The sequence below is a fragment of the Pimephales promelas genome, chromosome 21, assembly GCF_988280905.1.
Source record: "Pimephales promelas chromosome 21, fPimPro1.hap1.1, whole genome shotgun sequence".
Taxonomy (NCBI): domain Eukaryota; kingdom Metazoa; phylum Chordata; class Actinopteri; order Cypriniformes; family Leuciscidae; genus Pimephales; species Pimephales promelas.
The window spans coordinates 8,473,847-8,497,880 of NC_142789.1; the positions used below are offsets into that span (position 1 = coordinate 8,473,847).

The following is a 24,034-nucleotide window of genomic DNA, read 5'->3' on the forward strand; positions in this document are numbered from 1 at the left end:
ACGTGCTACCTTGTTTTATTTTAAAGTTTTGATCCAGTTCTTCCTTATACTCAATTCAGTCGGGAATCCATGAAAACTTATGTAGGGTTGGCGTTGTTGGTTAGATTTACAAAGTGGAATAGAGCAGTGACATATATAGTATGTCGTCTCAGCCATTGTTGAACTGCGTCGGAAGTGGACATGCACAAAGTTGACAAATCCCGCCCATGAAACCCGGAAGCGTGATAATCCCCTATTCTCCTTTCAAAAAGGAGTTTGATTGATAGGTGATCTGACCAATCAAAACGCTGAATGCACCATTTTGTCTGACAAACAAGACAAGAGGATTAGTAGATTAACGTCAGTGGACTTGAACTTGAAAATTGGTGTGTTCTTACGTTTTCCGTGGTTAAAACAACAACTGATGTTCATTCATGTTTATTTGGTGCTATAACTTAACTAGTAGGAAGAGAGATGATCAGTTCATTAGCCGCTTGAAAGGAGGCGCTACAGTGATATGTCAGCAGAGTCACAAAACAGTATTCATTGTTTGAATTTCTTAAAAGTGACAAAACTTGAAAGCTGAGACTTTGTTTATATCAAAAGTAACCTGCTTGTCAGTGCTCTGTCAGTGTCCTTTTGTGGTGCGAAAGCGCCATGGCTTGTCAGACGTAGCAACAGTAACTACTAGGGGTGTCACGATTCTCCAAATCCTCGATTCGATTAAGTTATCGATTCTAAGGTCACGATTCGATTCGATTCTCGATTTAAAAAAAAAAAATGTAAAGCGCAGATTGCTATGCAATTTTTAGACTACACATTTATGCATTATGCAATATAAATTTGTTCACAATGTACACTACACCATTGCCAAATTTAAAATATAACAAAAACAAGTAACATAACTTAATAGTATAACATTTAAAGCCCCTGAAATGACTAGAAAAAAAGTTTAGTTAATTTTGATGAACGAGATTGAACAATACAGTCAGTAAAACGATCTGAACTTTCCATCACGGACGCGACATGGGGCGTGGCAGTATCGACGATACCATTTTTTATTTCGATTTCGATACCATTGAATTAATTTCGATCGATTTCGATTTAATATCGAAATCGTGACACCCCTAGTAACTACGGTAGAGTAGGTCTTTGCAAAGGGTTAATTTAGGATTCAGCAACATTAGCCCATCATTGTTCCCAAAATGAGTTTTTGTTACTCTCTCTTAAGCATGGTAGTTCACTCAAGGTATTTTATCATGTTGGACTTTCACAGCTTGTAATCACTGATTGCCATAAACAGTCCTCCAAATCGATGAAGAGAGGTGTGACATGCGTTTTCTTTTGGCACCCTTGCTGCAATATTCTGGATCAGTTGCAGAGGTTTGACAGTGCATGCTAGAAGGTCTGTCAAGAGAGGATTACAATAGTCGAGTTTTGATAGAACACGAGCTTGGACAAGGTCTAGCATGGTCTGAAAGGAAGGGCCTAATCTTCCTACTATTGTATAAGGCAAATCTACAGCACTGGACAGTTCTAAGTGGCCTGTGAAGTTTAACTGAGAATCAATCACAACTCCAAGGTTCCTGGCTGTCCTGAAAGGATTTGTGTTTAACAAACCTAGCTGAATGACGAAGTTGTGATTAAGTGTTGGGTTGGAGTTGGTTCCTCATCCAGCAAAAAATGTCTGTCAGTCTGAGATGCGAGCAGCTACCATCGGATCGTCTGGCTGAAATGAGTGGTAGAGGTAGAGTTGTGTGTCATCAGCATAGCAGTGATAAGAAAAATCATGTTTTTGAATGACAGATCTTGGTGATGACATGTACAGTAAATGGGGAAGAGAAGAGGTACAAGCACTGAGCCCAGAGGCCTCAATCCTCCATGACACCCTATAATGACCTACCTGAGAGGTAAGACTTGAACCATTGGAGTGCGCGGTTCCTGGGATACCCTTCATCATAAGGGTTGACAAGGAGGATCTGGAGGTTAACTGTCAGAGAACTGTAGAGACTTGTTTGAACACGACTAATTCAAGTGTCTTAGAAATGAATGGTAGAAGGGATACTGATCTGTTGTTTTATACAAGTGCTGGATAGGATCAAGTGGACAGGTAGTAGGGTGATTGTATAGGATGAGTATGGAGACTTCTGCCTCTGAGTTTGAAGTGAATGAGGGGAGAATGTGTGTGTTTGCTGTTAAGATGTGTGTAAAATTGGTGGCTAGTGGTTGTTTTATTTGTGAATAAAGGCCCGTACACACCGGGACGAATATCAGTGTGCATTATTCGTCAGCGTTTTTCAACGCGTTTTTTGTGTTCACACCCAAGCGTTTTTCGCTGACGATGAGCTGAGTAAACATTCAAATTCATTCCCTGACATTAGATAGCGCTTAATGTAAAACAGAAATAATAATAGAATATACTAGGGTGATCATATTCATGTCTCAATGTTTTATTATGACAGATTAAAAAAAAACGAATGAAATAATGATAGAAATAATGTCTTCTGTATTAGAAAAATAAATATATAAATAATAAATAACTAAAAGAAATGCCTCCAAATGTAACAAAAAATAGCTCTCACAAACGAACTAACAAAATCTATTTATATCTTTAGTTTTCATCCTCTTTATCCTGTTTTTCTTCCTCACTTGTCAAAATCTAACTGACACTTCGCACACTATGCGCAGTTCTCATCTCAACTCAGATTTCTATAAAGCACAAAGTGATCGTTTTACACATGTCGCGGGAAAACAGGACTGTTGGTCACCCTATACTATACTATTATTACAGAAATACTAATAAATATTATCATATAGCTCTTTATGCTCCGAGACCAGCAGCTCAGCATTCATCTTGATCTTGCCCGGTATATTTTCTCTTCTTCGCCGTATGTGTGCTCGGCAAGACCGTTTTGTGTTTGAACGCCCCCAAGTTGTGTTTTACTGTAACTTCAGAAGTACCAGACACGTGAGCAAACCCGCCAATCTCGTTGGTCGGATAGGTTTTGACGCAGCGCGTCAAACCAAAAAAACGAACCCGAGGTGTTTTTTTTTTTAAATGACGCTTTTACGCGTGGCGTTTTTTCGCGTCGGTGTGAACACTCACATTGGCGCCCATTGAAGGCGTTAAACGTCGACGAATATTGTGCGCGAAATTCATCCCGGTGTGAACAGGCCTTAATGTGGTCAGCTGTTAGGGTTGATGAAGGAGGGAGAGGAAGAGGACTAAGAAGAGAGGAAAAGGATGAGTGTAAAGGCCCGTACACACCGGGACGAATATCAGCGCGCGTTATTCGTCAGCGTTTTTCAACGCGTTTTTTGTGTTCACACCCAAGCGTTTTTCGCTGACGATGAGCCGAGTGAACATGCAAATTCATTCCCTGACATTAGATGGCACTTAATGTAAAACAGAAATAATGACAGAATACTAGCCTATACTAGGGTGATCATATTCATGTCTCAATGTTTTATTATGACAGATAAAAAAATGAATGAAATAATGATATAAATAATGTCTTCTGTATTAGAAAAATAAATATATAAATAATAAATAACTAAAAGAAATGCCTCCAAATGTAACAAAAAATAGCTCTCACGAACTTACAAAAACGAACCAACAAAATCTATTTATATCTTTAGTTTTCATCCTCTTTATCCTGTTTTTCTTCCTCATCCACCTTGTTTGCCCATCTATATTTTGCTGTAGAACTGATCTTTCCCAGATAGCAAACTGACATTGAATCAACGTGGAAACATGACATCGAAACAACGTTGATCCGACATTGTTTTGCTCATCAAATTAACGTTGAACCAACGTCAGACGCGTCATTCTTTCAAAACTAACGGAAAATCAACTTGAAATCAACGTTGTTTTAACGTTATGAAAGCAAACCAATTTTTCGATTTTAATTTAGCTTTGAAGAATGCCGCGTCCGATGTTGGTTCAACGTTAATTCGCTGAGCAAAACAATGCCAGATCAACGTTGTTTCGATGTCATGAGAGACGTAGTTTCCACGTTGATTCAATGTCAGTTTGCTGTTTGGGTTCCCAGCAGTTTTTTTTTTTTTTTGAAAACCAGGACATTTTCATCACTTAAAAACAGCCAGGACAGGACGTGGAAACAGGACATGTGTGACGCAAAGTTGAGATGTTACCCAGAGATAAAAACATAGCACTAGTTGTCGAATGATGCACGAGAGACGAGAGTTTTCGTATTTCCCCGCGTTTAATAAAACCACTCAAACGTTACACTCGTCCTCATACATGGGGATTGAGCGAGAGAAAAAAAACACAAACAAACATATAATGTAAATATTATAAATATTATAAATATTATCATATAGCTCTTTATGCTCCGAGACCAGCAGCTCAGCATTCATCTTGATCTTGCCCGGTATATTTTCTCTTCTTCGGCGTATGTGTGCTCGGCAAGACCGTTTTGTGTTTGAGCGCCCCCAAGTTGTGTTTTACTGTAACTTCGGAAGTACCAGACACGTGAGCAAACCCGCCAATCCCGTTGGTCGGATAGGTTTTGACGCGGCGCGTCAAACCAAAAAAACGAACCCGAGGCGGTTTTTTTTTAAAATGACGCTTTTACGCGTGGCATTTTTCGCGTCGGTGTGAACACTCACATTGGTGCCCATTGTTTAGTCATGAGGCGTTAAACGTCGCCGAATATCGCGCGCGAAATTCGTCCCGGTGTGAACAGGCCTTAAGAAGAATTGTTAAGTTTGCTGTGGTAGTAGCAGTAGTTTTAGCAGTGGAGACATTTGCAGAGAAGGAAGAAAAGAGTGATTGATACAAACCAAGGTCACTAGGATCCTTCGATTTGCGCCCTGAGTTTAGAACTTTGCTGAACATCAGATTAGCCAGGAAGCAGAGGGGGTGACGTGGGCTGGCCTAGATGAAAGAAGTTTTCTAAAAATGATATTAAAGTAGAGAAAATAGCACCACAAGCACTGTTATCAAAAGTGATGAGGACTGATTAGGGTAAGGAAGTGAAGAGGATAGAGGGGAGGGTGAGAGTGTGTGTAAGTTACACCGAGCCAGGTTGAGGTTAAGAGTGAGGAAGTCATCTGAGGTGTGCAGTGGAGTAACCATTGAATGATCAATGGAGCAGTAGCATGTATAAAAAAGGTCAAAAATTGGTTACCTGATCTGTGAGTAGCCAAAACACACAGTTGAGGTCATATATGGCAAGCAGAGTGTGGAAGTCAGCAGCCTGAGGTTTTTCTGTGTGAATGTTGAAGTACTGTAGCTAGTCTCCAAGTAAGAGGAGTTAGGATCCTCAGGCAAGGATGACAGTTACATATCCAACTCCTCCAAGAAATTACCGAGCTGACTTTTTTTACTCCTATTTTTCCGGTGTTCACTTCCTGTGTTTAGTTTGTTTCCATATTGCCCTCGTAAGTTTCCATAGCAATTCATTACCCTCACCTCTCCCTTTTTAACCCCAGGTTATCCTGTGTATTATTACCAAGCATGCCGCACAAGACCTCAAAAGTGAACCCAAAACGTCTCGATCGCCCCCCTGTGACCGGACCTAGTATAGCTCATAACCCCCGCCTCCCCATGTTATTCAATGGGACGCGAGACCAACTAAACAATTAAATTACACTTCACATATCCTTTTTCCAAAGATAGTTTCTGTAATTTACTGTAGTTTCTATCACGTTGATGTAATTTCAAGTGTTCATTTTTAAAATAAGTTTGTTTTTAGTTAGTTATGTGATGCTAAAAATGGTGCTCTGACATGATTGACAGCTGTGAGTGACAGGTTTTCTGTGCGAAGTAGTCACTGAAGCACCAACAGACTTTTTTAATAATGTTGATTATGCGGTTAGTAGTTGTATTTACCTTATTTTAACGCGGTTCTGCAATCAGCAGACATCATTGGAGAAGAACGAAGCAGACAGAGGACACTTAATGAAAGTGCGGGGCGGGTGCTTGCGTTTGATTCAGCGAGATAATGAGGGCGCAGCCATGATTTTGCGGCTTTACTTCCTGCTCACGACTGCGCATGACTGGTCCCGAAACACGCAAGTGCGCAGACTCAAGTTCCAAGATGTCAGCGTCATATCGAGACACTGGCGGCTTCAGTTCTCTCTGATGGAAAAGAGCGAAGGGGCGTCGTCCATCTTTTTTTACGGTCTATGGTTTATACCCAAGTGTTTATATCAAGTGCCTTGCTCCATATGGACTTACTCTTGTGCCTGGATTTACTTTTCTCATATTAAATTTGTTGCTATTTATTGCAATAGTCCACTGAGGTAAAGTTGTAGTTGAGAACCCAAGTGCAGTTTATGAACAGTGTCCAAAGATCCAAAAGATGAACCATAAACAAAATCCAAAACATGAAACAAACCATAAAAAAAAAAAATGTGTTAGTTATAGCTACTCAGAAAAATCTGTAATTAAATTACAGTTACTTAGAAAAATGTGTACGATTACAAATATTTTCTGTAAAAAGCTATAGGGTGAATAATGTTAATTTGTTGCTTTGCCTCTTTTTGATGTGCACTATCATGCCTCCTGCCATTTAACGGCAGTTTAGTAAAACAATCTTGTTCTGATGCTTTTGATTTGCTCTTTTGTTTGAATTTGAGTTTGAATTATTATTTTTTTTAAAGATTTTTTTTTTCTTTCAGGCATTGTGTATGCAAGTGTTTCCTGTCATAGATACGCAAAGATTTGATTTCAAAGACGGTATTATTTCTATTCAGTTATGATTTGAAATCAACCTCAGAATGATCAGAGGTCAAGTTTGATTTTTTTTTTTTTTTTTTTTTTTTTTTTTTTTTTGGTGGCTGTGATTAAAAATAAAATTATTATAATCTTAATTCAAGTGATCAAGGATTGAAGTTGGACAGTAATGCTACTACAAGGTCAACCCTGCCTAACAGTTGAAAAAATGTGTTAGAAATTTAGAAAAGAACAGTATTGTGCGTTGATAAGATCAACAATAGATTATGGGTGCATAGTGTATAGATCTGCTTCAGCAACGCTATTAAAAAGATAGACATTATTTAAAAGAAAAGTATTTTATAAAAGAAAGATTGGCGGGTTTGCTCACGTGTCTGGTACTTCTGAAGTTACAGTAAAACACAACTTGGGGGCGTTCAAACACAAAACGGTCTTGCCGAGCACACATACGGCGAAGAAGAGAAAATCATCTGACTATCCGCTAGAAGACGCTAAACACAACACAAACTCACGTGGCAGCAGGAATGTCCACTTGAACCGGAAGTAGAGTTTCTCACACACGTGAAGAGAAGACACAAGCAACAGAAAATGGATTCTACCAAATTAACAACTTCAGAGAGTGTTTCTAAGAAAAAAGGGAAAACGAAGAACCTTAAGCGAAAGCCGAAACCCGGCAAAGCTCCAGTGGAGAAAATGGATCAGGCGGAGAGTGAAGTAACAGAGGAGAAGCCAGTGTCAGGAGCGTGTTTTCCTCCCACATTCAGCATGTCTGATATCAAAAACAAGCAGCGCAGACATTCGATGTTCCTTAAACTGAAGGAGCAGAAAAGAAAGGTGACATCTCACAGACATAACGTTACACTCTTATTGATTTGAACGCACAATTTGGCTGTGTTTTAAGCCCTAGGGGAGCTGCCAGGACAGACAGCCATTTGACAAACAAAAGCAGAATAGTCGTAAGATGGCCAAAAAGACAAACGTGCCTTTTGGTAACGTTACCCTAAAAAGTATACAAGAATGATTTGTTTTCTTTAAAGAATAATTAAACTTGACCAAAACTTGACCACTTTTACGTATGTTGCTTACTCAGGCCTGAAAAACACAGCCATCTCTGGAACATGTTAAGAGTTTCATATATTATTATGTTAAAGCTGTCATTTATGTCTTTTAGCAAAAGTTGGAGCTGAAAAAGAAAAGGAAGAAAGAGAGAAAAGCTCTTGGTGATAAGGTATGTTGATGGACATTTCACATCAACTGAAATTCCTGCATTTCACAGCATCTATGCATCATCAGATAAGTTTTCTAAAATCTTGATGTTCTCAGTCTCTCAATTACATTAAATGATCAAGTAAATCTCATTTCCTTGCAAAATGGTTTCTTTGCACTTGGGGATGGGCAATTAATATAATATATATTACACAATATATTATGCTAACGTTTTTAAAGAAAGTGATTTAAAAAAAGAAAACTTTTGAAACAGTTATTTTTCAATAATCATGTAAAAATGTAATTTAATTTCTATTTTACCATGGCATTATGTTTCATTGCATGCAGTGAGACTTTAAAAAAAAAAAAAATTATTCTTGCACAATCAATGTAATTTGTGAGGTCCGATTAAGTTGACTTACATGAAACCGGTTCATTTAGATGTGTTGCCACATAATTTAGGCTATCTGAAAAATGTTACGAAGAAAAAAAAACTTTCACTGTTTCCTACAAAATCCTTTTGTAGATGTATACTTCTCTGAATTAAATGTTTTATAAAATTATTTTAATTTCAAACCATACTTTAAAAGCTAATAATTAAATATGAATATGATACTTTAGATAATTTAGTTGGTGGTAAGGGGAAAACGATTCAATAGTGAATGGGGAAAAAAATCATTCTTAATGTTATTGCCTACAATGCTCAAAACTTTCTGAGATACTTAATATGAATAAGTGAATATCATGTGAATAACCACACAATAATGATACTGAGGCCACCCTTAAAAATATTCTTGTTTGCCGTAACCCGACCGACCCTGTCAATTTAGGGCCGACCCAATTTTTTATTTTTTTTCCCTTTTAGTCCGACCGACTTGCCGGTTGTAACTTGCGTTCAGACCGACCGATTTTTTTTTTTTTTTTACTCTTCAAACGACTAATTCAAATTCCATAAAATGATATTTTAGTTAGTATTGTGAAAGTTGCTTATGTCTACAAACGTAGGCTACGTTCTTTCTTTTAAATAAAAACCCGTGGCGTCATATGATTAGTCATCTGATTATGTTTACACGATTGGTTTACCCGTGTCACACTGTCTATAAGGCTTAGGCTATACGTTCGCTTAGTTTCATTCAGTGTTCCCGCTTGGTAAACCCGGTATTAAATGGGCTGAATATCAACCATATCTATATATAATAATAATATTAAACAATTTGTCTGATGCAATTTTGCTATTCCCAGTCCAGAAGAGAGAGAGCGATCTCTCACCCGGAGCCACAGCGCGAACAACATGACAGCCCTGCTTAATGAGTGACGATGAGGACAGAACGTGGTTACCTACACTTTAGATCTGGGATATTATTCTAATTGTATTTTAGATTTCCGCTTTCAAAGATTATAAAAAGATATTTGAGATGAAACCATTACAGACGCATTCTGTCTATAGCGCAACTTCCTTCCCTTCACAGCGTTGCGCTGTCATTTCTTCCTAAAACCCAAACGTACCGTCAGAATCAGCACGATCGGTAATTGTTGTAAAATGCAGTCTGTACTGTTGCTAAACTGCGTACGGGTTCAATCATTAAAAGAGCTATTAAAAGCACAAAAGTCTGCGCAAGAGACGCTGTTCACAAGGTGATGCGTGCTCCGAAATGCACTGCAACGGGACAAGAAAAGTAGGCTATAGCCTCATTTTGGGCTTCATGTGCGCAGCTAAACTATCAAATATACATAAAATCTAAAATGACCTGCTCTGAGATTCATTTAAACACAGTTTATGTCTTAAATGGATGTGAATAGTTGGGAGGATATGGTGGTGCACCAGTCATCTGTTAGATCCGCACTCGGTCTTAAAGGGGCAGCAGTAGTCTAATAAACATGTGACGATTGAGCCAGTAATGGGAATCAAACACAACAAAAGGCAGAGAAAAATCACTCGCAGCTCTTGAATTATTAACTTAAACTTTAATAAGCATTAATCTAACTATGATACACCATGCAGTGTCATTTTACATTTGATTTACTAAATTAAATTTCTTTTCAGACAGCGCAACACACTTAACTGAAAAGTAGCTAATTTTAGACCTTTCTGAAATTAAAGCACTGTGTATATAGGCTAATTTGTATCTTTGTTTAATTGTATTCTTTGTTTCACCATGTGTTTGTACTTGTTTTTGCTTATATCTCATGTATTTGGGGAAAAAAAAGCCTGCACACTGCTGCATAACAAATACAGTAGATATTTATTCATTTTGTGACTGGCCTAAAAACGTAACCGGTTGTAGGTTGCAATAACACCTAGTGGTGGATGCACAGTTTGAAGACCCAGTCACAGTATGCAATTAAAAAAAAAAAAAAAAAAAATTCATGATCACCATGACCAAAATTTAACTTTTTTTTTTTAACTGAATCCTGAAAAAAAAAAATATAGACCTACCTACCGACCCTTTTTTTAAAAAAAAATTGCTGTTACTGCAAACCAAAATATTTTTAAGGATGGCCTGATATAAGTTTTCACAAACCTCAAGTACACAACTGGCTTCAATTCTAGATGGACGTTACTAGAAATAATCAGGAACTGCTCTGACGGATTCTGTGAGTTTATTCAATATTCGTCAGACTGATTCAAACACTAACTTTTTGAATTGGTTTGGAAGATTTATTAAAGGAACCGGTTGATTCTTGCTTGCCTTTTTTTAAAATATGGCTTGGCTTTTCTATGAATATATTATATTTAACAGGTAAATTGCTCATATCAAATGCATTACATTTGTAGTTAATATGTGGCAAATTAAACTTTTGTACATTTGCAAGTCATTGTCAGAAAATTCCATTAGTTTTTTGGGTTTTTTTTTGTTTGTTTGCTTTTTGTTGTTGTTGTTGTTTTTCTTTATTGGTGTTTGCAATAATTTTCATTTTAGGCTCCACCTAAAGAAGTTCCCAAAACAATAGAAAACCAGAGAATATATGATGAAACTACAGTCAACCCAGAGGATGAGGAGGTGATTTGTGATCCTTATTCCACCTACTGTCTTCTTCTGTAGACATCATTTTAAAAAAATTAAGTAACTTTTTAAATTTTGTTAAATCCAGGTGGCTTTTGATGAAGGAACTGATGAGTTCTCTGCTTACTTCAATCGGCTTATAAATCCCAAAGTTCTCATCACCACTTCAGATAGGCCCAGAGGAGTGAGTTCAACTTTCTGTATACTGCACTGTTTGCTAATTCACTCATGTTGTAAATAACTATTTAATAATAGTAATGTCGTTCAAACATTTTGTTCTAATGTGTTTGTCTCTTCCTGATTTCAGAGGACAGTGAGGTTTTGTGATCAGCTGGCAACAGTAATCCCACATTCACATGTCTACTACAGAAGAGGGTTGGCATTGAAGAGAGTCATTCCACAGTGTGTATCTAGAGGTTTCACTTATCTGATAGTGATAAATGAGGACAGAAAGGTGCCAAGTATCCTTTGTTCAGACTTCTTTATATGACCACTTCTTAGATCTGTGAGATTTTGTTGTATTGTCCGCTTAAAGGGATAGTTCACTTTGAAATTCATTTTTGGTATGTTTTAGCTTACCTCAAGGGCATCCAAGATGTAGGTGTCTTTGTTTCCGCAGTAGTTTCAATTTTGATAGTTTTAGATCAAACCGCTCTTGTCTGTCACTAATGCGGTCTATGCAAGCGCTGGAAGTGATCTCTCACGCGTGTACGTCACTCATTATTTGCATAGAGATTTCGGAAGTGTTACCTTTCACCGTGAAGATCGAAACATATTTAGATGTACATGAAATCGGTATGGATACGATTTTGATATATCAACAGACCATATTTAGATCATTTCCGGCACTTGTGCAGACCGAAGTGCCTGCGCCCTAAGATCACCTGGACGTGGCTGTGGATACAAGAGGTAAAAACCATATAAATACTGTTCGTTTTCTCACACAAACCACTCATTTCGTGTCTTAGGCCATCAATGTGTACTTGCATTTACGAGTCATTAAATCATGTTTAATTTGGACTTCTCTGTGCATGCTCTTTGAGGTGGACCCCATACCTGTATTATATGACTGAAAGACAAGAACAGTTTGACCTATAAATATCAAAATTGAAAATACTGCCGAAACAAAGACACCAACGCTCGCTGAATTCTACACAAGGATTTTCCCTTACTTAAAGTTTTACAGACGGTTTGGTTCTGTGTCACCTTCCTGACGGGCCAACTGCACATTTCAAACTCAGTAGTGTTCGTCTTCGCAAGGAAATGAAGGTGAAGGATTTTTTTTTTTTTTTTTTTTTAGCCCGAGCACCGATGGTGTGAGGACCCTCTTGGAACTACTCTGTTTATTACTTGATTGTAATTCTAAGAAATGTAATGGTCACACAAGGAATTTTGCTGGCCCATTTTTTTTTTTATGATGCTACATATTTCCACTAATATGTATAGAGTGTTACAGGGATGACTTTTCCCACAGTTCCCCAAAATTTGTTTCTGGTAATGGTTAATGTGTTGTGTATAAAATATGATTTTGTGTGTAATTAATACTAAAATATTAAATGTCCTATTTGCTAAATCAATTCAAATTCAGGAAATTAGTTAGATTAATATGCATTTCTGTCAGTTCTGAAAGGCGCACAGCCCAGTCCTTAAACTTTTTTGTTTTTCCTCACTAGAGAAAAGGAAAGAGCCCAACAGAACACGTCCCAGAAGTCATCCTCAACAACTTTTCTACTAGACTCGGTCACTCCATCGGCCGGCTGTTTGCTGCTCTATTTCCTCATGATCCACAGTTTGTTGGCCGTCAGGTCGCCACATTTCATAATCAGAGAGACTTCATCTTTTTCAGGTTTCACAGGTAAATGTTCTCTTATTTGAATAGTTTGAAGGTAAATTAAAATGTTGCTGTAATCCATAAAGCATACAGTCATGGCCAAAAGTGTTATATTTAAATGTTACAACATAAATGTTGTGTTTTTCACAAGTTTGTAGCTTCGGTTGTTGTTGAAACGAATTGTTTCTAGATTATTGTGCAGAGTGATCGAAGGTATTTTAATTAATTGCAAAAAGCTTTATTGGCCAAAAATGATGACATCAAATGACATAATTTCACTAATCGCATCAGCACATGGGAAAATATGGACAAGTATTTCTCACATAAAAACATTATTCTGTTTGGAGCAGACTGATATTGCTAGTATCGCGTAGCGTAGCGTAACTAACGGCTGAAGGTCTGGAATTCATAGCAGCTTTCTTTGGTCAGGGCCCGCCCATAAGGCCGTTTGACCGACATGTCAAACAACCAATTACAGTTTGTTTCGGGGCGTGGAAATGTCCCCACAACAGCAGACCGCCGCGCAACAAGTCAGTCAGCATAGAAAATCAAAGAAGGAGAAGAAAACAAGCAGTAAGTCGTTGATCTGTTTGTGCACTTATAACAACAATGGCGTCTGCACTACCACATCTGATCAAAACACAGAGTAAATCAGTAGGAAACGTATGCAGACTTTGTTCAGACCTTCAAAGCATCTAAAACTAAAAAAACACAGATTATTTCGTGGACACAACTCTAAAGTCAAAGCTGAGAACCGAACACAATACTGAATCGGCCAGCTGCGATGTCGGCGTCTGTTGTTTCATGTTTGCAAAACGTGGCTGATATCCCCTTCGCAGTTAGGTACTTAACTTGATCTTCCACAATAGATACGAGGGGACACACAACTAGTAAAATTGGATCTGCTGGGAATCCTTCTAAATGCTGACAAAGGGTCAGCCAGGCTTGGAAAATAATACTCTTCCCAAATCCTGTCGGCAAACAGGCTAAAATATCTCTTTTTGTCTCCACTAAGTGCCTCCAACAAAACTTCTGGGGCCTGTTTCAGAAAGGAGGTTAAGTGAAAACTCTGAGTATGTTAACCCTGAAATGAGGGAAACTGGGTTTTCCGTTTCAGAAAGGGGGGTATATCAAACCCGAGAAAGCAGAGTAAGTCAAGCCCGTTTCTGAAAGAGAGGTAACTTACCATGGTAACTTACTCTGTGAACCTAACCTGGTCGGGAGCAGGTTTTCTTCAGTAAACCCAGAGTTTCTTGCGGTCTCCTCCCCTTTTTTAAAGAGGAAGTGCTGTTTAAACACCAACAATAATACTAAAATGTATTTACACATTCTTTAAGGAATATATATATATTGTTTGTCCATGGTTTAATTGACTAAATCTGTTTTGCAGCACTTTGCCAAAAAATAAAAGGATTAAAACATTTGCTAAATTTTTATTTGATTACCACTGTTTTGGATAATATATTTCTATTAAATCATTGAAAAATTTGTAATAAAATTTAATTATTCATGTTATTCAAGTTATTCATGATAAAAAATAAGATGTCAATCATAATCATAATCAATTATTGAAGTTAGTTGATATTATGTTTTATTGAACAAATGTTTAATTTATTTAACTGTCATTTTAACTGATGAAAATAATAACCGTAATTTAATAATGCAGTTTATATATTTAACAATTGTTTAATACCATAAACCGTGATATTTTCTGAGACGGTTCTCATACTGTGAAACTCTCATACGTTACAACCCGACATGGGGGAGTCCCCTACCCCACCCCCGCTGTTAAACAAGTTACTCAGCAACTTTTACTCATGTTTTAAATTAACTACTTTTTACTTGAGTAGATTTTTTAGACTGGTATTTTTACTTTTACTTAAGTAAAAATGTATCAAAGTAATAGTAGACTACTTTAGGTTGAATAACATTCTTCCAGTTTCACCTCTGATATTATAACAGTTACTCTAAAATAGTTATGAATTATTAACAACAAATGACATCTTCAACGGTGTAGTTAGATTAATGTAATAATTACTATCTCTAGAAAGTATTGGTCTACATATTACTAAATCCTATATCAACCTCAACCACTTGATTAATACAAGGAGGAGAGACAAGAAACTGCACTTTTAATGCTTTCAAATTAACAATATACACTCACCGGCCACTTTATTAGGTACACCTGTCCAACTGCTCGTTAACACTTAATTTCTAAGCAGCCAATCACATGGCGGCAACTCAGTGCATTTAGGCATGTAGACATGGTCAAGACAATCTCCTGCAGTTCAAACCGAGCATCAGTATGGGAAAGAAAGGTGATTTGAGTGACTTTGAACGTGGCATGATTGTTGGTGCCAGAAGGGCTGGTCTGAGTATTTCAGAAACTGCTAATCTACTGGGATTTTCACGCACAACCATCTCTAGGGTTTACAGAGAATGGTCCGAAAAAGAAAAAACATCCAGTGAGCGGCAGTTCTATGGGCGGAAATGCCTTGTTGATGCCAGAGGTCAGAGGAGAATGGCCAGACTGGTTCGAGCTGATAGAAGGGCAACAGTGACTCAAATAACCACCCGTTACAACCAAGGTGGGCAGAAGAGCATCTCTGAACGCACAGTACGTCGAACTTTGAGGCAGATGGGCTACAGCAGCAGAAGACCACACCGGGTGCCACTCCTTTCAGCTAAGAACAGGAAACTGAGGCTACAATTTGCACAAGCTCATCGAAATTGGACAATAGAAGATTGGAAAACGTTGCCTGGTCTGATGAGTCTCGATTTCTGCTGCGACATTCGGATGGTAGGGTCAGAATTTGGCGTCTACAACATGAAAGCATGGATCCATCCTGCCTTGTATCAACGGTTCAGGCTGGTGGTGGTGGTGTCATGGTGTGGGGAATATTTTCTTGGCACTCTTTGGGCCCCTTGGTACCAATTGAGCATTGTTGCAACGCCACAGCCTACCTGAGTATTGTTGCTGACCATGTCCATCCCTTTATGACCACAATGTACCCAACTTCTGATGGCTACTTTCAGCAGGATAATGCGCCATGTCATAAAGCTGGAATCATCTCAGACTGGTTTCTTGAACATGACAATGAGTTCGCTGTACTCAAATGGCCTCCACAGTCACCAGATCTCAATCCAATAGAGCATCTTTGGGATGTGGTGGAACGGGAGATTCGCATCATGGATGTGCAGCCGACAAATCTGCGGCAACTGTGTGATGCCATCATGTCAATATGGACCAAACTCCCTGAGGAATGCTTCCAGCACCTTGTTGAATCTATGCCACGAAGAATTGAGGCAGTTCTGAAGGCAAAAGGGGGTCCAACCCGTTACTAACATGGGGTACCTAATAAAGTGGCCGGTGAGTGTACAATTGCATTAATTATTCTTGAATTGATCAAAATGTGTAGAGGGAGAAGGTTATATAAAAATATACCTTTTAAAAATGTATGCTAAATCCACTATTGTTTTATACTGAATTGGTCTATAGTTTATGCAGTAGCCTATTTAATGTAATTGCATCATATTTTATTTTAAATTAAAGAAGAATTAAGAGTAATCCCTTTAATTAAATTACAATATTTAGATTACTTGGTAATTAATTATACCCAACACCTCTTTTTGTCTGGCGCTGTTGCCATGGTGACTCGTAATATCTGCGCTCCATTGATAATGGCTTTTTATAGCTGTGGTGCACGCGCTTAACTCAGAGTCAGTCAACTCAGAGTTGATTGAACTAACTCATTTCAGCTGTTCTGTAACCGAAAACTCGGAGTTTCCCATCTCAGGGTAAGTCAACTCTGAGTTCAAGCTTTAACTCAGAGTTGGTTGAACCTCCTTATTGAAACGGGCCCCAGGACATCTCTTAAAGAGTCTATGCCGTGAACCTTGCATACTTTTGAGAATCCCATGTTTAGCTGATCTTGATAAATGCTCATTGTCACTCGTGTAAACACAACAGTTTTTCTTCCGCAATCACACGTCTGCGCTTTGTTTCCAGGCGGACCGAAAATAAACGCAACACTCGCGGCCCCCGGAAATCCGATAAAATTCAACCAATCAGTAGCCTGGCATGCCAGGACTACATCATGATGTTTGGTCTGAGAACTCTTCATTGACAGGACTCAATCCGAGGGGTGGGATAAACGGTTGTCTTTCAGATTCTCTCTGCACGCAATTGGATAGCGCGACAACCAATCAGAGCAACGAAGAAGGGGACGTAGTCAGCGGAGAAAGCTGATATATTAAACTTTTACCGTGTCCTGTCCATAGCTGTCAACATTGAAAATAAGGGAGATTTCACGGAATCCATCCCAAAAAAAATGAGGGATTTTTTTTTTTTTTTTGTCTTTTACACGACCCACAAACTTTAAAAATAAACCACTAATCATTAAAAGTCTAAAGAGTTTATAACTAGCCTACATATGTGTGAGAGTGAAAGAGACAACGTCATTGATCCCCTCCCTAACCCCGAAGCAAGCGGCATCATCCGAAACGATGGGCAGCTATGACGTGTGATGTGTGTATGAGAGAGAAAGAGACAGTGTGTCATTAAAAAAAAATAATATCATAGAGAATGTTAAATACTAATATCAGCTTACGAGGGAAACTGAGGCGGAGTTAGTGGTGGTTCGGAGGCTGGGCGCTGGAGATGATTCGGAGGTCCGTTACCGATCAGAGCATGTGCTAACACGGAGTAAACAAAGCCTTTATACTCGACGCGTCTGCACGAGCACGGCAAAAATGACAAGTTGATCATTTCGCCACCGCTTTTTTGTAACAGCGTGCGTGGCGCCGCATTCGAGGATGAACGACTTCAAACCGAATATGTCTGAGCTTGCTCTGACCATCGCGACTCTGTCGTCATTGTTAAGCCTGCCCGCCGACTCTATACACGATGTGATTGGCCTGACCTGAGTTGGGTTTTTCCAGCTAAAATGTCTATTGAGAGTTGCTAGACCACACTGGCAGCGAAATGATTTTTGCTGCCGCTAGGGTGCGTCTAGATTTCTAGGCTAACCAATCAGATTATGACTTCGACATTCCTGAAGTGTTTCCAGTTAAGTTTACCATATAACGTTTAACCAACATTCCGTGGGCGTGACATCTGAGGCTGAGACTAATTGATTATATGACTATAAAAAGAGAGAAGAAATGCTTCCAATTGTTGTTTTTGTTAGCAATGGTTGCCTCCAATGAAAGCTGTGCAGCTATTGATTGCTTCTCAAACTGAAGGTCCTAGTAAGGTCGTATATCTCGGCTGCCACATCATCAAGATCCAGACATCTTGATTTAAAGGATTTTTTTGAAAGCAGCCTTAATTTTGTATCCTTCTTTCGGCCTGTTTTGAAGTATGTTGTTTTTTAAGTTTATTTGGGCTGCACAATTAATTGCAATTAACATGAGGAGGAGGAGGCAGCTCCGGAATGGTGTCGACACCAGTGCAGAGCTTGCTCAATAGTGGCAGCAGGAGTGCATCTGCATGCAGTGAGGCAAAGACTTTTGGACAGTGACCTGAATGAAGTAGGGCAGCAAAGAAGCCACTTCTCTCCAAGCAAAACATCAAACACAGCCCGAAATTCTACAGGAAGTATAAGGATTGTACAGTTGAAGACTGGTGCAAGGTTATTTTCTCTGCTGAAGACCCCTTCCGACTGTTTGGGACATTTGGAAAATTGATTGTCCAGAGAAGAATACATGATCACCACCTGTGTGTGCGAACAGTGAAGCATCCTGAGACCATTCATGAGTGGGCTCTCTAACAATCCTGCCCAAAACACTGCCATAAATAAAGAATGGTATCAAAACGTTCTGAAAGAGCAATTTCTCCCTACGACCCTGGAGCAATTTGGTGGTGATCTGTGCATTTTCCACCTTGATGGAGCACCATGTCACAGGACAAGAATGATAATGAAAAGGCTCGGAGATCTTTGATGGCCTAAGGCTGTGGTCAATCCACAAAATATGAATGGACATACATAAGCCCAAAAATTGTAATCAACTTTGAGCACTATTAAGGTAAGAATGGATCGCCGTCAGTCTGGATTTGGCCCACAAGGATTCAGCATGTCAATTGCAGAGCTTATGAAGAAGGGTCAACATTGTAAATATTGCATAAATTGAATGTTTTTGGCAATAAAAGTCTTTAAAACGAATGAAATGCTTATCGTTGTTTTCCAGTTATAGCATAGCACGTGAAAAAAAAATCTACAAATTCTTTTGCCCATGGCTGGATTTACAAAGTCTAATGTTTTCTTTTTAGTTCAGTGAAAAATACTCTCAATAGTCTCAAAACAATAGTGCAAGGATTTTCACGAGGGGAGACAGATTTGTTTCCTGTTATGATCAAATGTGTTTTAAATACAAAGTTGATCTACAGAAAAGAGACATACCAATACATTGAAGTAAAGAAAGAAACTCTAAATAGCAGTCTATATATTCTGAGTGCTTATATTTTACTTTTATTCATTAACTGGTTAAAAAAATGTTTTCTACATGACTGAATAAACTCATGTGTATCATTCAGGTACATCTTCAAGAATGAAAAAAGAGTGGGCATACAAGAACTAGGACCTCGCTTCACTCTTAAACTTCGCTCCTTACAGAAAGGAACCTTTGATTCAAAGTTCGGGGAATATGAATGGGTTCACAAAGTAAGTTCAAAAACTAACATCTCATTTATGAAGAACGTTGTTAAAACATGGTTTAATTTGTCCATTATTTGTGTCTGTCATGCAGTATTAACTCTTTCTTACTATGTTTCAGCGCCATGAAATGGACTCCTGCAGAAGAAAATTCCATCTTTGAGGGACAGACGGGAAACGCAGGACAACCGTATTGACGTTTCATAAAAAAAACACCCTTACATAATGAAACGAAATAAAAAAAAGTGTTACAGAAACACAAGCTGTGTATTTTCTGTATTATATTTACTTGTATTTTTTGCATTAGAATGTTATTACGTGGCTGGACAGAAAGATACTTGATTTGTTTCGAGGCATGACAAATTAAGGGCTGGTTAAATAGTTGAGTAAATACTTTCTTTACTCAAATATATATATTAAAAAAATGGATACCAAGACAGGTGATTTGTGGTGTTTATGTGAAATTTCAGGTAATTAAGACTGTTATCTTGCTCTGTCTTATTTTTACAAAACTTGACCTGGCATACACACAATACTTTCAGATTTGATAAAATTAAATTGGACAATTTAAAAACTAAGCTGTCATTGTAGACTTCAAAATTCTAAATAAAGAAATGGTTTCTTACAGTGGTCACTGAGTTTTAATTTTTTATTTTATTTTTTTACTTTTTATAAAGAATGTTTGGATGCAAGTCTTCAGAGACAGAGTTGTTGAACGATTTAGTTTATAGCTATAAAGTTATGTAAATTAAAAAAATAAAATAAAAATAAGTGCTGTACTCTTGCCGGTTTTGAAAACATGTTTTTTTTTTATGTCACATGTAATCTTAAAATATTGTTTTGCTAAGTGTATTTATTCAGTAGTGAACTTGAATATTTTCTTATACTTATTATACAAGTATAATATCATGCATGTACACAAACCAAAAAATAAATCATAATCTACACACAATAGTTCAAACCAAACACAGCACACATAAAGCAAATATATACCATATACCTTGATTTATAAATTTACAGTACATAAGAATAACAAATATAAAGATATGGAAAGTGTATGAGTGTGAATGAACAAATCTGGGGCCTGTTGTATAAACGGATGAGAATAGTCTCACAGGTTAGTCATCAATTGTTTTCTTTAAAAATATTCATAACTTTTAAATTTGTTATCCAAAACAAAAACAAAAAACATAGATTTGTCTAATTTGATACCAGAAAGTAAGATTTGATTTCCACTGACTACCTGTTAGTTGGTCATACTAGTTTTTAAAACACAGTCTTAACGTAATGGCTGTTATGCATAATGGCTGCCCGGTCGGATAATGTCATGAACAATGGGCCAGATATACGTCTATTTTTCTTGCTACTGCGACCTGACTGCGACACGCATCACCCATCACCGCAGATGAGCAGCTGAGCGTCTATTCATCGAGTCAACGTGCAAACATCGCAAATAAAAGTGAAAGTAAGTCACGGACGCTTAACACACAATCATCTTCAAGTAAAGAAACGAAATTATCTTACCAGGGCTGTTGCCACTCTTTTATTGATGTCTTTGATTTGGAAATTAGCTGATGATCAACGAAATGCAGCTCAAATCTGTTGCTTTTGGTGGCGTGCAATCCATTAAATCTGCATACGCGGGAGTTTAAGATCGGATTTATATCCGTTTTGCAAAAACACATTTATGTGGCCAGGTGTAAATGGAATCGGTACTTATTATCCGGATAACTTATCTGGATACAGATCGCATTTTAATACCAGGTGTAAATGGGGTCAGAGAGATATGTTTTTTTTTTTTTTTAAATGTGTTGGCAGAAGTTTGGCGCTGGTGAGCAGCAATCATTTCTGTAATTTTTTATTTAGATGAAAGTAAGCTCAAATTACCGTAAGCATGTTGGAGTTATTTACAGTACACCACATTAAGCAGTGTAATGATTATGATGATAATGATGGCGATTAACCCTTGTGCATCAATTAAAAAAAGTTACTCATAGGTAAAAAGAGGACAAAAATGTCCATGTCAAAAAACTGTCATAAAAATGTGACGCTTTGGAGCACAGACTTAAGTTTGGTATCATTTTAAAGAAGACCTTTGCAGATTATTGCTGAAGTAAATAAAAAAAAAAATTAAAAAATAAAAAGTAAATTAAAAAAAAAAGTAAATCCAAAAAAAAAAAAAAAGTTATATAGGTATAAGTTTATGGAAATTATTTATAAAAAATATTTTATATAAAATATATATTTTATAAATCAGGTTGAACTCAAAACTGAAATGAAATCAAAGCCATAAATCTAAATAGGTTGTGTTCCAAATTTGAGGATATCTCAAAAAATGAGCTTTCGGTAACAGTTTGTTTGGGCGTAGTAACATATTTTCCCCATTGGGTGCCAGCAAACCCCCACTGGTGCTCACAGTGATTGGATCTGAATTTGCAGTTCTTCTGTCTCAAACACACACATGCGCGCACACACACACATATTTTTTTATGACACACATACTAACCACACTCTGACATCCATACCAACACACCCACACAAATATTGTTGCATAATTTATCCAGTTGGCTCTCTATTATGCCGAACCAGAAAACAGGAAAAAAGTGATATTTGTTTTATAGGCCAAACTTAAAAACAATACTGATAAAAAAATAGTAAAAAATAAAATTTTGAAGCCTTGCCATCAGAATGAAAGCCTCTTAAAAAAGATTGCGTAATTTTATAGTTAACTGAACCGGGGATTAAAAATGGCCGTTTTAATGGGTTTCAATGGTGACATTTTTGTCCAAAAGGTGCTGAGAGGGAGTATTTTTTGTACCTAATGCAAAAAAAATTTTTTTTTAAGAAAATGACGGTAAAATAGTGAAATTCCAATAAAAATACACACCTGTGCCACGTTTTTTGCAGTTAGCTTTAACACAGGCAAAGTGATCAAAAAAACAAAACTGAAAAGGACAAAAATGTCCATAAGGATGCACAAGGGTTAAAAGTTTGAGAACAAAGTACATAGGACACAAATTAAAATACTTAACTCAATACAGGCAATCTACAATTGCAAAATGTGAATATGCTTGTAGACAGATGCATAGTTTTCATGTGAGCAGAATAAAGTTAAAATAAACTGTCACAACTCCTGTAATTTGATCTCAGGTTAAATTCAGACAAGAGGGAGAACTGACAGTAAAATCATTCACTCCACCATTTGTAAGTACTTAACCATTTGTAAGTGACATAAAGTTTAATTTTATTTGTGGTTATCAGACGATTTATGCATATCTGTCTTCTTTCCATGACCCCATTAGGCTCCTTTTCCTGAGCTCTACCTTTTACCCGTATAGAATGACAGTGGCCTTTGCTCCAGCTCTCTGACCCCTGATACTTTAATAAGTAACAGTGACCATTACAATCACGATTTGCCCAGACCAACATGTGCACCTGGCATGATAAAAGAACCTATTAAATTCCCCTCAATCAATAAAGGACCTCAGCAATCTGTCCTAATGCAGGATGCAGAGGAGAACGCGAATGATGAAGATGCAGAATCCACTGACACTCCTCATCTAACATATCCTTCACAAGATCAGATGGAACCTGTAAACAAACACCCTGGTATGAAAACACTAAGAATAAAAGCACAGGTGCACTATTGATAATTAACTACTGAGTTCATTTTGTTAAGGAACAAAAAGGGTGTTTGCATGGCAACGATGTACTAAAAATGGAAGAGCATTTTTGAAAGTTAAAAAACATTGTCAAAACAGCGCAGTCTCATCCCAAGACGTCATACAACTGACGCTTTTGACCATATGTCAACATCCGCCGTTTTAGGTTACCCTTAAACATCGGTTAGATGACGTTATCTAAACCTAACCCTACCCCAGACCTAAACCTACCCCGTCATCTAACTGACGTTAAAGGTAAAAGCGTCAGTTGGATGACACCCCAGGAACGTCATCTAAGTAAGTAAGTAAGTAAGTAAGTAAACTTTATTTATATAGCACTTTTCACAGACATGAAGGGTCACAAAGTGCTTTACAGTAAAAAACAAATAATAAAAGAAATAAAAACCACACACATATTACAACACCACCATCTAGCTAGTTAAAAGCTTGTCTAAAAAGATGTGTTTTAAGGTGTTTACTAAAATTTTCTACAGTATCCAAAGCTCTCAAGACTAATGGAAGAGAATTCCAGAGCCTTGGAGCCACCACACAAAACGCACGATCACCTCTTGTTTTAAAACGTGTTCTAGGAACAATAAAAAGGTCTTGGCCTGAAGACCTCAAGGAGCGACCGGGAGAGTGAATGTGAAATAGGTCCTGGATGTACGCAGGAGCTTGATGGTGGAGAGCTCTGTAGGTAATGGTTAAAATTTTAAACTGCACTCTAAAACTAATCTAAGTGACGTTAAAGGGTACCCTAAAACGGCGGATGTTGACGTATGGTCAAAAGTGTCAGTTGTATGACGTATTGGGATGAGACTGTGTTAGTCAAAACGGTCCCTGTTCACACGGATCCAGAAAAATGACAAAAAATACTGTATTATGCATGCCAGGCCGGCAATGGTAAAGAAACAATATATGCACCTATGACTGAACACATAATACACGTACATGACATCACAGTTTTCACAAATTTACCTATTTGTAGTTTCCAC

General features: G+C 37.7%; 2 protein-coding genes and 1 long non-coding RNA gene across 3 annotated transcripts in view; 2 read left to right on the top strand and 1 right to left on the bottom strand.

Moving 5' to 3' along the window:
- Nucleotides 1–764: 764 nt before the first annotated feature.
- Nucleotides 765–6,759, bottom strand: LOC148970117 (uncharacterized). The gene is made up of 2 exons (XR_016148612.1): nt 5,133–6,759; nt 765–1,980 (listed from the first exon to the last, which is right to left on the bottom strand). It is a non-coding gene; the product is annotated as an uncharacterized LOC148970117 (long non-coding RNA).
- Nucleotides 6,760–7,188: 429 nt separating this feature from the next.
- On the top strand, nt 7,189–20,007 carry rpf1 (ribosome production factor 1 homolog). Its single transcript, XM_039653612.2, has 9 exons — nt 7,189–7,516; nt 7,854–7,910; nt 10,810–10,890; nt 10,982–11,077; nt 11,201–11,354; nt 12,080–12,162; nt 12,567–12,748; nt 19,260–19,386; nt 19,499–20,007. Exons 1-9 carry the CDS (start codon nt 7,271–7,273, stop codon nt 19,538–19,540), a joined length of 1,068 nt encoding a protein of 355 aa, XP_039509546.1. The 5' UTR covers nt 7,189–7,270; the 3' UTR covers nt 19,541–20,007.
- A 1,156-nt stretch (nt 20,008–21,163) lies between these two features.
- Nucleotides 21,164–24,034, top strand: part of spata1 (spermatogenesis associated 1) — a 37,453-nt gene continuing 34,582 nt past the window's right edge. Inside the window, 3 exon segments of the mRNA XM_089125361.1 lie at nt 21,164–21,208; nt 22,528–22,581; nt 22,680–22,993. Coding sequence (XP_088981487.1) covers nt 21,164–21,208; nt 22,528–22,581; nt 22,680–22,993 — 413 coding nt within the window.